The sequence below is a fragment of the Cyclopterus lumpus genome, chromosome 1 (assembly GCF_009769545.1).
Source record: "Cyclopterus lumpus isolate fCycLum1 chromosome 1, fCycLum1.pri, whole genome shotgun sequence".
In the NCBI taxonomy this organism is placed as follows: domain Eukaryota; kingdom Metazoa; phylum Chordata; class Actinopteri; order Perciformes; family Cyclopteridae; genus Cyclopterus; species Cyclopterus lumpus.
Window position 1 is genome coordinate 16,730,933 of NC_046966.1, and position 14,053 is coordinate 16,744,985.

General features: G+C 40.8%; 1 protein-coding gene across 1 annotated transcript; it reads right to left on the minus strand.

The window, feature by feature from the left end:
• Positions 1 to 4,343: 4,343 nt before the first annotated feature.
• On the minus strand, positions 4,344 to 6,000 carry LOC117730731 (early growth response protein 3). Its single transcript, XM_034532716.1, has 2 exons — positions 5,922 to 6,000; positions 4,344 to 5,674 (listed from the first exon to the last, which is right to left on the minus strand). The coding sequence occupies exons 1-2, from the start codon at positions 5,998 to 6,000 to the stop codon at positions 4,344 to 4,346; spliced, it is 1,410 nt and encodes a 469-aa protein (XP_034388607.1).
• Positions 6,001 to 14,053: the final 8,053 nt, after the last annotated feature.

The window sequence follows — 14,053 nt, forward strand, 5'->3', positions numbered from 1 at the left end:
GGCTAGTTACCATAGAGATGACGTGCCCAGGACAAAAGTGGTAGACTGGACTCCTTGACCCTAGAGTTTACATGTAGTTCACGAAGGAGCAAAGCAAAAGTTATTTCTTCAGACTTGTGCTTCGCCTGATCAGTAATACAAATGAAGGATTTGGGAGCCAGAGCATTGGAAAGAATTAGGCACTTTAAAATGTTTGCATAACGAGCTCCTTCTCACCGCAATGGTTCTCTTCTTTTTAATCACCTGCACTCTCAAGACCACCTACACTCTTCTTCATGATCAGATACAGGACCGACGGGCTGATGTATGATCCGAAGAATTAATCTGCTAAACCTGATTGCCATGCGATTATGCACCTTGATTACTGAGCCCACCCCAAGGACCATGACGTGCCCCGGTGCACATTTTAAAGGTACGCATAAAATTATGTGGTGATTACCCCACAATAGATCAATCCACCAGCGAATGAGACTGTGTGGCCATATAGACTGTCTCAAGTAGGACTGTGATTATTAATAGGTACTTGAGGTGACCTGATACCTGAAGCTTGAACCACTGGAGCTGCTTCTGATCCTTCATATAAGCAAATACATTCCTTTTCGTAGATTCTGAAAGTCATTATTGGATTATTGTTGTAGAGGTAGAATTGTTTAGAGTTCAAGGATGGATAAAAGGGATGTTGGGCTCTTCAGAGACGACTGGGGCTGCACTTGTCCCTCTTAAGACGGACTTCAGATATTTAATGTCAGCGCAGATGTGGATGGGCTTGACACTGAGGAGGACATGCTCCAGTTATCAGCCTATATAATATAAATCTGGAGGTCCATATTTGCTTGTGTATGATGCAAAATATTAAAAAATAGATTATGCTGAAGAAAAAAAACAACCTTTGTGTGACAATCAGAGGGAAAGGAAAGCTTATAAATCATGTATATGTGAGTACATATCATTCTGCAATGACACTTATCCTCAGAATTTGGGCCCATCTAATCCTTCACTGTCATTTTTAAGGTTTTTTTTATTTAATCCTGAGCCAAAGTACTCAGATAAATAGTCCTATTGACTTATCCAGAAGCAATCCTACATTAAGCGACTAATTAGAAGAGACAATGAATAAGTGAAATCACATCTGTTCATGGTTTTCTCGCTGGTTATATATGCAATATGTTAGTCACACACAGACACTAGGCTTGGATAAACCCCTCCACAGTGCATCAGTCCTAATGTTAATATGTTTGCATTAGTAACATCCTAGCAAGGATTTAATGGACTTGATGTGCTACCATTCACAGCGGAGTTGCGCGTTCTGAGAAATCATGGTTCTCAGTGGCGGTCATGTGCCCTCTCTGCACAATTACTTAATGGCTTCAGCAATTACGCATATCTACAAGAGTAAAAAAAAACATAAATGTTAGTCAGAAAAGAAGTGATTTATGTCTTAAGTCTGCCTTCAAAGAAGGAGTGAGGAGGGTTTACGACATGGTTAACGTATTTGATAAAGACAATGCAGCTGAAACTGTACGCACATGCTGTAGATATATCAAGGACCATTTACAGTATGCAAATGTGAATTTGAGCTTTCAAATGCACAAATGCAGAAATTCCATCACTGGCCAGAGTTCAATAACTCTTCAGTCTTCAAGTGTCTGGATAATGGTCACTGTGACTGCACATCACTGCAATTCAAAACCTCAACTATCCATCACTAGACAGCGTTTGCCACTAAAACAACATGGATAAGGGAGTGTGTGTTGATGCTGGCTGAGGCCCTGTGCTATTGTAAGTGATGGTGAGTGATGGACAGAAGAGGATGGTACATGCTATTCACAGTGCTCCCTGCATGTGGCAGCTTGCATTTTCACACTGGTACAGTATGTTTGTCAGCTACAGACAACGCAGGCACTTACGCACTGCCGTGGGCAAGCAGAGTAGTGTTCTGCCAGCCGACTGCGTCATGGGCACATGCATGTCCTACGTACCACAGCGGAGTCCCTGGTAATACATGACTGCATGTTGACAATCACAGATTGTACGGATTTGGCATCCAATAAATGCACAGAGCCCCACACATCTTGAAATCCTATCTTAAGCAAAGACACAACCGCCTTTGTCGCATTTGCATAGCTCAAGGTGTTTTTACCAGTTCAATTGAATATTCTGCGCCATTTGGATTTGTTCTTTATAGTGAGGTGCACATGTTGTTGCTTTGAAAAAATGCCCTCACTATCACAAAAAGAAGCAATGGCTTGCTTGCACCACTTTTTTTATTCTATAGAAGTTTCAAGGCAGAGAGACCATTAACTGCATTTTTGACAAGAGGAGACTTTAGTAGCACCATTCTCTGTGAGAGAGAGAGAGAGAGAGAGAGAGAAAGAGAGAGAGAGAGAGAGAGAGAGAGAGCGAGAGAGAGACATGATAATAGACCATAATCGCGATCAGCAATTGAGTGGAAATGAATATCCTTTTATTGCAAAAATGGATGAGTGAATGAACAAAGGAATGAATGAACTGAGAGCATCAGATCATCTCATTGACATGGCAAGAAAATGTCCTGTTTAACAAGTTTCCTGTAGAGATTACCACAGATCCCATGGTGTTCATCTCTACATTTAGAACATGAGAAAGGGGATCTTTGTAGTCGAGGGGATTCAGAATCACAGCACTGAGTAATAGAGTATTCACTTTAATGTGTTTGAGTCAAAAGCCTTGTTATTCCCAGGGCAGAGTTGTGATGTCTAATGTTAAGCCTACAGTGTGGTGCCACAGGTGGACTGTTACAATGTATATGTTGGGAGTAAATACACTCATCTGAAAGCTTAGATGGGGGTCCCAATGCTCTATGAAACAGATTGGACAAAGGGAGAAAAAGGAAATAGTCGTTTGATCATTCTAAACCATGCACAAGAAACTTGCTGCTTCCAGAAAATGTTTATTTTGTTCATAAACTTTTCATAAAAATAACAACATCAATATTAATTTGAAATATTGTAGAAACTGTGTATGTACAAAATCTTTATTTGAACAGTTAATATAACTTAAGGTGAGTTAAATAACCTTTTTTGCAGTACCCTGTTGGTGACAATTTCACCAAACTCTCAACATTGTTCTTTTTTTTTTTCTTTTTTTGTTTTGCTAAAGTGAACATTTCAGCATACAGTATCTCCAGTTAAATATACCATGATTTAAAACCCTTTCATGGGAAAGTCCAAGGTAAAGTCCACAGAAACTTGCAGCAATGTGTGCTACCTGATTACTCAAAAGCAATGTTTATATGATTTGCTAGTTATTTCTAGCTTGATTAAACATACTTCTGTACATATTGAAAAATCATTTTTGTTGAAAAGCCCTACCACAACTAGTGTACATACTGATCCCTTTTAAATCCAGATCAGCAGTTCAATTAAATAACTCTTATCATACCAACAATGTGATGAAGAGCGAAAATGTTTCTGATATCAAATTGTAACATTTAAAATATTGTGTTACTAAACAATAGCCCTCGAAAACCAATACATTATTAATGATTTAAAATACATTTCACCTTGATAAATGAAGCTCAAATGTAATAATGTAAAATATACAGTTAGCTATAAAAATACAAAGAAGTACAGTAATACAAATATATTTATTTCCCATTTATGATATATCTTTCACAATTGTCATAATCCAAACAAGTGTAATACAATACAAAGACCAATGACAAAAACACTGACAGTCAAATGATAAGAAGTTAAACAAACACTAAATTTGATCAAAAATGGACAGCATTATGGTCAAAGCCATAAGTATGTTCGCCTACATTCATGTCAATAACCCTCAGTGAAGGAGTACCATGACAGTGGTTGATATTCCGCTTAAAGGAAAAGAAAACACTGACATAAACATGCGTTTTAAGAAACATAGTCCAAACCATTGCTCTAAGAATGCTAAAAGCAGAAAATAAGAATCTTAAATGGAGATATTAATAATCTGTAAGTGCAATCCATAGGCTCTGAGGCGATGGAGGTTGGAGCTGTCCAGATGAAGAGGTGCTGAACAGCAGTCATGCAATGCCGCAGCAGAGAGGTTTGCCTCTACTGGCAGTAACAGCAACAAGTCTCTGTTGATCTGTTTACCGACTTTACAACATAAGTATCTTTGCATAAAGTCAGCAGCATCAGCAACAGGCAATAAGGCCGAAGCAGACCTCTCTCCCCTTCTGTTCCTCAAAAAACTGCAATATTTGCAAAACCTCTTGTGCCAGGCATTGGCTTGCCAGTCGAACGAACTCAAACATCAACTCGTAGTTAGCTGGCTTATCTTCCAAGACGGAAAGATCCTAATATTGAGACATAACCTTGTCTTCAAATGCCCTCGGGAAGAGTGAAAGTCCATGCGGCGGTGGCCACCTGTGGCTTTATTTCCATTTTCTCCTTCTGTTTCTGGTGTACGCGTCCGTGCCGTTTCCTCTCGTCGCTGCGGGCGAACCGTTTGCCGCAGACGTCGCAGGAAAACGGCTTCTCCCCGGTGTGAGTCCTGGTGTGGGTGGTAAGGTGATCGCTACGGCTGAAACTGCGCAAACAGATGCGGCACTGGAAAGGTTTGTGGCCCGTGTGGATGCGGATGTGCCGGTTGAGCTCATCCGAACGAGAGAAGCGCCGGTCGCAGCTCTCCATGGGGCAGGTGAAGGGTTTCTCTTTGGCTGGGCCGTGAGAGGCGGCGGGGCTCTTTCTGGCCCTGGGGGGCTTCGTCGCACGGGGGGTGTAACTTTGGGCGAAAGAATCTGGCAACAATGAAGAATATAGGATGGAGTCTATGGTGCTCGGTAAAGCTGGTGATGTGTATAAGGAATCACACTGATTAGATGGCTGCAGAGGTTCGGGGAAGGGTTTCAGGTTAGAGGAGAGGCCCATCGGAGGTGGTGGCAGGTAATTATTGTACAGGGGGCTTGAGTAGCTCTGAGAACAGGTGTCAGAGAAACACGGTTCCTGTTTGATACCTCCCTCCACTTTAAACTCCATCTCTGGGTTGGGACATATTGGGGGAAATGTGTCTAAAAGTTCCTTAACATCCATCTGCTGGTCAGGGGGGAAATCACTTGACATCGGGAAGGTTTCTGTCTGGAAACTCGTCTCCAAACAGCCAGACTTACTGAATGTTCCCCACTCGTAGCAACTGCTTTCAAACTCATTCTTGACCACGACAGGGAAAGAAGCGGCCTCGGACTTTGGTTCATCCTTCTTCTGGTTTGGAGCTCGGGAGGAGCCGAAGCTCAGTTGGGAAGTGGACGGGTCTAGAGCCTGGCTGCCGGCCTGGTCATCAGCATACCTCGGGCACGTCTGGTCTGGGGAGTATAGGGGGGGAGTAGGTCCGGAGCAGGTGTAGGATTGCCTCTTAACGCCGGGGTCTCCAAAATTGCCGTTGCTGCTGTCCATCCGCGCAGGCGAAGGATAAGTTCCCCGACTGTTGCCGCTGTGTTGCACTTCTGAAAGTGGCAATGTGGATATACCCACAATCTCAGTGATCATATTGAGAAGTGTTTCGGTGCTGCACGGCGCTCCCTGAGATGCCTCAACATAGAAACTGCCAGAGTAGGCGAGCGAGGAGGGAGTGTAGGTGTCTTTTGGGCACTCGCATGGGTTAAACGCAAATTCCGAGTTGGAGGCTTCGGTTTTGAGGGTTGCAGGGGTTCCTTCTGTTGAATCAGCAAGAGAGAGAAAACTTTGTCATCGCGTGTTTTATATTTGAGAATCAGTGCAAATTTAACGAAGATGACAAATCAGCGTTACGTAAACATTCATGCGTATTTTGGCACAGGAATGCCTTGATAGGATGCCTTATACACGACTGCACGAAACGAGATCTCAATCTCCTGTGGTATTCAACATATTACAATGTTCATGCATGCACATTTCATCGACTGTGCAAAGATGCGAACTCACCGTGGCCAAACTGGGCAGGTACCCCCCGCTCTGCATCGACATACACCTCCTGGTTATCTTTCCGCGCGCTGTGTTCCATTCCCAGGGAAGAACTGTTGCAATTCTCAAACTGAGGGTAAAAAGAATCTTTCGCATTCAAATCCATATTGTTCAACATACTGATGCGCTTAGAAGTCCGTCTCTCCCAGGGGAAAAAAAGAAGGTAAAAGGCGAAAATGTAAAACAAATTATGCAGACGGGTGTTTTCTTTCAACCCCCCTTTTGATGGTTTTCAACAAATGATCCAAAGCAGTCTGTGTCAAAAGGTGTACAAAGCAATTAAACGTATTCCTTTTTCGTCTCTGCTCCTCGGTGGGTTTTTGCTTGCTGTGGATTTCACATGAGCGACTTCCCCTCTCTCTCCTTATATACACTTTGGCAGCTCCCTCGGCCCTCCTCCCCATTCATCAGCTCCAGTGAGAGGATTCCCCGCTGCGTGTAAACTTCATGCCCATACATGGAAAGAGGATGTGACGGAGTCCCCCCTCCTCTAACCCTCCCTCCTCCCGTACTGGAGAGATGGAGTCTGACGTTGCAACAAGTGGCGATCAGTGTTGGCTGGTAAAACGTTGTAATGATATTTATTCCCACAGAAACGATTTCTCATTTGGAATAAAAAATTATATTGAACTAAAGACGGTCTCGTTTCTCTTGGTATCACCGTTCACCCCTCAGAATATCACTGCGGAGGTGAAATATATCAAACGGCCACCACCATCCACCGCTTTGGTTTTGACCGTCCTCTCATGGCATGAGATGTAAGACATGGTAGAAAAGTGGACAACAGCGCTGCTTGACTTACTGGATCAATCACAGGAGGGACATTCCAGTGGTTGGAGGTAAGGAGGCAAGCAGACACCAGTTCAAGGGGCGTAACGGGAAGGTTTACGAGTAATGTGACAGATCAGGCAGAATCAGTGTAGGAATACGAATAACGAAATCAGAAACGAAATATTGTTGAGGTCTAAGGTGGACTAACTGTTATCATCGTACTATAAGATGTAAGGATAATACTCAGGATATAGCAATACATAGGTCAAATACAATTTTTTGGAAACCCAATTCACAAAATTTGCAACGAGTTTGTTCCACAATATGTTTAACTAGGCTATAATCTTAAACTATGACAATTTTATAAAACGTTATATTAAGAATTATAAAGCGCTATAGTCATTCTATCACATATTTAAGAGAGCTATTGAGGCCTAGTTGTTACAGAAAATTACAGTGCATTTCATAAAAGGAGTAATAATAGAACACATGTAAAACATGATAAAACGAGAAAATAGCATTTACCAGATATTAACGTGCAGGAATATCAATAATCTATAAATATGAATAGGCATATATTTGCACGTTCAGTGTGAAATCATCAGCTATAATACTGTTGTTGTTCCTTAAATGTCTGTGTTTAGTGATAATACCAGCAGCCGATGTGCAGTTCAAGTTCAAAATCAACATAAAGCAACACATAAGACATAACGAAAGAACTGTAGCAGAATAAGTTTATTATTTGCCTGACACCTGCTCTTTGTAGACCTGACAGCTGACGTTGTTGATCTGTGTGATTCAAGGACTTGTGATAGCTTTGTGGAGCTATTGTAAATTAACGAAATATAATAAAGTAAGACAAAAGAGTACATAAGCAATACTAAAGGACGATTGTTTAAACGATTCTGCTAAATCACGAGTCTGTTGTCTTTGAAGTAAACACTAATTACTTTGTTCTGATGACAAATACAAGACCAACCTGCAGTTACTAATCTCTCCCCTGACACTTCCCTCTCTGGCTGCCATCAGGGCGTGACTGCATGGCCTACATGTTTCCAGTTAAACTGAACAACTCTTCCTGGCAGTCAACCGCTTAGATTTACTTTTACAAATTCACCCCTTCTCTTGTGTTCGCTGGAAATTGTGGTCGCTTACACCATCAGGGCGAATAACTGCAAAGCTCAGTCCAAACGAACCCTTGGCCTTTAAAAGCATTGAAGGGAGTCAATAACACCCCTGAGGTGTTCAGTGGTTGAACCCAACTGTTCACATGACATTTCAACCCCCAAAGCATTTTTTTCAGTTTCTCATCCGTTGCCGGGTGCACTCCGTGGTCACACTTTCTATTACAAAAAGTCGATACTCTTTCATATGACGTTGTGGTCTGCAGCAGACCTCTTCTCTTCCGCCCGTTAGAGGTTCAGGACCATGGATAGCGACCTGCGGCCGCATTCAGCCGTGTAATCACACATGAACCAGCAGTACACAAACACTTTACTTTCACTATACTCTCAATGGTTCCTGTGGTTCTGCATTCATATGAATAGCCTTTAATTTGAATAAAATCAATGCAATCAGACTCTGGGAAATTCTAAGTCACTACGAACACAACGGGTTTGCATTAGCTCAATACTATTTTAACAATATGCAAAGGCACTATACACAGTCATCCCATTCATGTTAGTCTTTTTTTGTGCTACACCTATATGTTTTATTCCATTGCTAAAAACTCACTCCTAATATTTGACTTGAGTATTCTTTTTTTTTGGTGCTACGTTATACTTAAATTCCACTACATTTACAGGGTTACATTGTACAATGTACTCCACTGCATAAACTTAATTGACAGCTTTAGTTAATAATTACTTTTCTAGATTGAGATTGTACACACAGAACATATGATCAGCCTGTATAATCAGCCACATTTATATGGGTTAAAACCCCAGCAAGGTTGTACAAATGACTACAAACATAAAGTACTGTTTAGATGTTAGTCTATGAAATATCATGATCTAATAACATAACATTGTCTGGAGCCATTTTGCACACATAATATTAGTTTAAGTAGTAAGGAGTAGTTTTACCTCAAGTAACATTTGGAATGCAGGACTTGTAATGGTATTTGTACTTTGATTTGAGTAAATTATCAGAATACTTTATTGTATATTGTTGCAGACATATTCAAGAGTGCAGTATGGCTGTAAACAAGCAATATTGTATTGATAAATAGACCAAAGCTATAGATAATCACTCCCTTCACACCACGACAGACAGCATTTGATCAATAATCACTTCTTTTTGTTTTACTGTACTGAAAGGAGTCCTTTGAGCTCAGAGCTTAGGCCGTTTGAATAGTATTTTAGGGCAATTTGTTGTTGACAAGACTTGTTATGGACAATATTAATTGAGGATAGGACAGCTTGTGCAGGGCTATCTTGAATACAATATATTGTGACTACTGCAACACAAAGGCAAGTACACTAATAGACATAATACATAGCCTGTTTATATTAGACTTAATGTAATCTCCTTCCATATGAGCAGTGGAACATGTATCAAAGCATCTCTGAGTCGCTGCCCTGTCATCTTTTTAAGGTATGTATGATAATAGCATATACGCTCTTTCATTGCAGCAGTGACATTCTCCTGAACAAATCGTTTTCACCTCAGATGTGCACTCTAATTCTAGGCCCAGAGATGTTTAGCTTTGAGGAAGTGCCTCCAAGTAATCCAGAGTCTATTAAAACCAATCTGATCACACAAGTTCAGATCACGGGATGCTGTTATGATAACTGCAGTGTGGCTAACCTCTCCACTCCAGAAAATGCCACAGCACAGGGACTAAGTAATGGATTTATGTAATGTTAGCACTTACTGACATTATAGCGCAGGGGTATCTCCATACCTGTGAAAGTTAAATGGAAGCCTTGGTTTTTTTCCATAGCATCTGAGCAATGTGAGACAAAATGCTCCTGTTTCTTGGGAATGAATATGGAGCGATACAAAGTTGCATCCATGTTTTAAGAAGGATATTGACTTCAAAAGGAGTTCAAAGTCTGGATTGAAAGGATAGAAGATGAAACATTTCTTTAATAAAAGGATATGTTGGCACTTCTATTGAATGGATCATTTCAGCAAAGCACAAGTGGAATGCTTTAATGTAGTCCTGACCTAAATAGGCTCAACATGTATCAATTTGTCTATCCAAAACAAAGGTATTCAAATTAAATCTATATATTTATCTATAAATTACTCATGCACATTTGGCACTCCCGTGAATATATGCATTTTAATCAATGTATCTTTGTATGCAAATTCGACAAGACCAAACATTTACAGCCATGCTAATCGTTACTTACTTTGAGCTAAACGCTGAAATGCTGAAATGTTCACAGTGGCAATGCTAACATGCTGTTGTTAAGCTGGTATAATGTTCAAACAACGTTCACCATCTTAGTTTAATGTGTTAGCATGCCAACATTTGCAGATCAACACTCACAAAAAGTGCAGCTGGGAATGGCGGGAATTAGTTTGGCAGTAAAGAAAAAAGAAAAAAAAAAGGATTTTGACAGATGGAACATTTGATCTGATACAGAGGTCAGAGGAACACCGAAGTGATTACAGTTTGTCCCGAGGGGGGCTTGAATGTGAGTAGCAAAAGAAATCTGGGCAATTTATCCAACAGTTGTTGAGACATTTCACTCAAAACCACAAATGTCAACGTCATGGTGGCGTTAGAAGAAAAGTCAGAGGCTCCGTCATCTGGGATCCACGAATATCTGGATACAAGTTTGTGCTTGTCGAGATATTTCTGATGTTTACATATTTCACAGGATAACTGTAAACTTTGACCTGCTGGTGGCGCTACAGTAAAAGTCAGAGGAACACCAATTCATTATGCTTCATCTTCTGGGCATCAGGAATAACATGTCATGGCAATCTATCCAATAGTAGTTGAAAAGTGTCAGGCTTGACCAAAGTGATGGGACGCCAGACTGACATTGCCATCCCTGGAGCCACTCAAGTAGCATGGCTAAACATGCTTCTGTACAACAAGATCACAGCCCCCCCTCTACATATAATAATTTTGTGTTTTTCAAAGTACAGTTTATTCTCTACTTCGTTAAACATATCAATGTCCTGACAATTGAAGACCTACTCTGAACACATTTCAGATTTACTGCAGCTGATTTTTATTGTGTGCCCAATACCCAATAGTACTTACTCATAACAGCAGTGACTTATTTTGTTCCCCAGGGAGAGGTAAATCATTTTCTTTATACTGCATATGTAACCCCATGGCTGTGTTATTTTCAGGTTCACTCTTGGACAGGGTGTGGGAGTTTTACTTGCTGATAGAGTTGAAGAGGCAGTGAGGACTGACTGCCCTCTGAGATCACCGCCTGCAAGATACAGGACAGAGTGGACGAGAGAGTCTGTTCTATATTTTCTTATTTTAACTTTTAATATTATTCTTCCATGTTCATTGGTGTTTTAATAATTGAGGAGAGAGGACTGCTATGCTGTCAACAATAAACTCATCTGTGAGCTGTATTGTACTAAACTGTATTGAGGTTTTCTGAAACATAACCACAAACATAGGAAAAAAGCATTACCTTTAACAAGATGATTCTACATTCTGCTTCACATAAAGCTGATACACATCTAAGGACAGAATATGAGCTGTGGCATGTTGTTGACTTGGCAAAACTGTGCAGAAGTCGAGCTATTCACAGAAAATAAAAGCACATCAATGGATCATATGACATCTAATTTGGGTTCTGTCCATGAGAATGGAAAGCTTATTGTAATTCTGGTTTAAACCAAAACAGAACTTTGACCCACTATTGAAAATCAGTAGCCAGTTTCTGTTCATCTATGGATTTGCAATGGGAATACAAAATTGAGTGTAGAATACAGGTCCACTGTTTAAACCCAGACTAGCTTTTGTCACAAGACCTAAGAATTGAAGTGTGAGCTGATTTTGGTGTTGCATCCACATAACTACTCGACAGCATAAAAAAAACCAATAGTTTAGTAGGGTAAGGATGTTTATTGTCATTGTAAAAAACATATAACAAAGTACTTGTAGTACTTATAATTCTTAATTCTAAATTAAATATATCTCACTTGATCTACAGTAGGTTCTCAAAGTCTCAATGTTTTGTCAACCAACTATGCAACCCACACTGTTTGAGAGTAAATAATAAAAGAACTTTATCCATACCAGGACATCCACTGAGATGCAGAGGCTGCCATTTGCTGTTTGAAATGAAAAAGCATTTAAAACCAACGATGATCTGGAGAGGCCACATAGATACTCTGATGGTTCTCCAAGACAAACAAATTAATAAGATAGGCCTGCATGAATATAGTAATTAAATGCATATAGAACATACAGGACATGCATTTGACAGCCTCAAGGGCTGTGTTGTACTTTCGACTAATGCCAAAGTTTGTGGATGCAAAGCAGCTTTTTTTTTAGCAATCCTTGGAAAGCCAGAAGAACTGGAGAAATCCATCTGCCTCCCCCAAATCACATTCTGACATGTCTCACAGTCAAATCTCCCCCCAAGGCGCTAGATGAGGGAACATCTTCAATCTAAACCTGGATACAATAGGGCCTGTAAGACACCGCAAAAATGGATTGGGAGTGCTAACACCACAGAAACCTCTGCCGGAAACACGACTTTCTATAAATACAAGATACTCGCCTCAGCTGCCAAGTTCGTTATTTTCTCTCCCTCTCTCTCTCTCTGTCATGTTGGGCTGTGCATAGTTATATATACTGTACTCCATCATAATTCAAACGATGGGCAATTGAAAGATAAATAGCACAAATAAGAAAAATAGAAGCAGTGGAAGCGTGGTTCTTCTTTTGAAGGAACATCTCTCTCCTGCTCTTCCTCTGAGAGTGGGAGTGGGTTAGGGAAGCCCGGTACCAGGCCCCGATGCTGCTGTTGCTGCTGTTGGTGTGGCAGGTTTCCCGTGTGATCCAAAAATACTTTCGCACTCGCCCACTTTGGTCCCCAGCCGCCTGTACTCTTTGGTTCTACAACAGGGATGGCTGAGCATCGTATTCAGTTCTCCAATCGTGATTGCGGAATGCCCCAGTGTTTCTTTAACCATGCCCCCAGACTCCTCCACACACATTGCACTCGCATGGCTCCCACCTTGCCCTCTTCTCTGCTGCATCCATGCTTGCAGCACTCTGACAGTCAAATTCTTGGGCCTGATCCAGCTACTGTACCTGCAGTTACCTAACTGCTTGGACAATTTTAAAGAGAAATCTGTAAAATAGAGCAGTGAATTTTCATATTTTCAACTGTTTGATTCAAACAAACAAAAAATGCCTTCACTCCCAGATAATTTATAGAATTTTATAACAGTAGATAACGCGTCAAAATGCAAATATCTAGGTTATGTGCAGATGCAACACAATCCCCTAGAGTGAAGCTCAATAACGTCCACGGCACAAAATCGTTATCACTCAACATCGGACTAATTATATGTACTTTTGACCAACTAAAGTTAATATCTACATATTCGAGTCTCTGACTCATCTGCACCCACACCTATCTATTCTATTAGCTGCTCCTTCCCCCTATCTGTTGACACCACAACATGTCTGAAAAGATATGAGTGTTAATAATCAGAAAACATTGCTTCTATCACTGCTTTATCAATGCAAATACACTCATTAAGGGGACATGCAGTGCAAACAGATTCAAACAAATAGCTAACAGCAGACATGTGAGGAAACAGATGAAGAATGTTAAGAGCTTGCAGCTAACAAAAGTAACTATGGAAACGGCCAGCTCTATATTGCACGAGCTTCCACAGCTCTCTCCAGAAATAAAAACTGTTGGGCTAAGAGCGAATCAGGTAAAGACAAAAGATCCCGGGTGAACCTATTTATAGTGGGCCTTACATAACATACATAGACCTATGTTGGCTGAGGCAAGTTTGGTGCTCAACAGCAAGCTTCTGGGGGGCAAAGACAGGGTACAGAGAACCAGAGATGCTGGATCCTAGAGATTATTTTATAGAAAGAAACTAGGTATAAACAGCAATTAGGCCAGTGTTGATGATGATGCTGATGGCAAAGGAATTAAAAAGAGGAAGGACGGCTTTCTGTTTTGAATAAACACTGTGACACAGTCCTGGGAGGGCAGTGATGTCCACGAACAATATGAACATGCAAACAGCAAATGAAAATTGACACATTAAGAAATCCATAGCGATGAGGCTTGAGGGATACACAAAGATAGAAAATGGATAAATGTATACGTCACAAAGAACAGCCGTTCATAGCCAGTTTG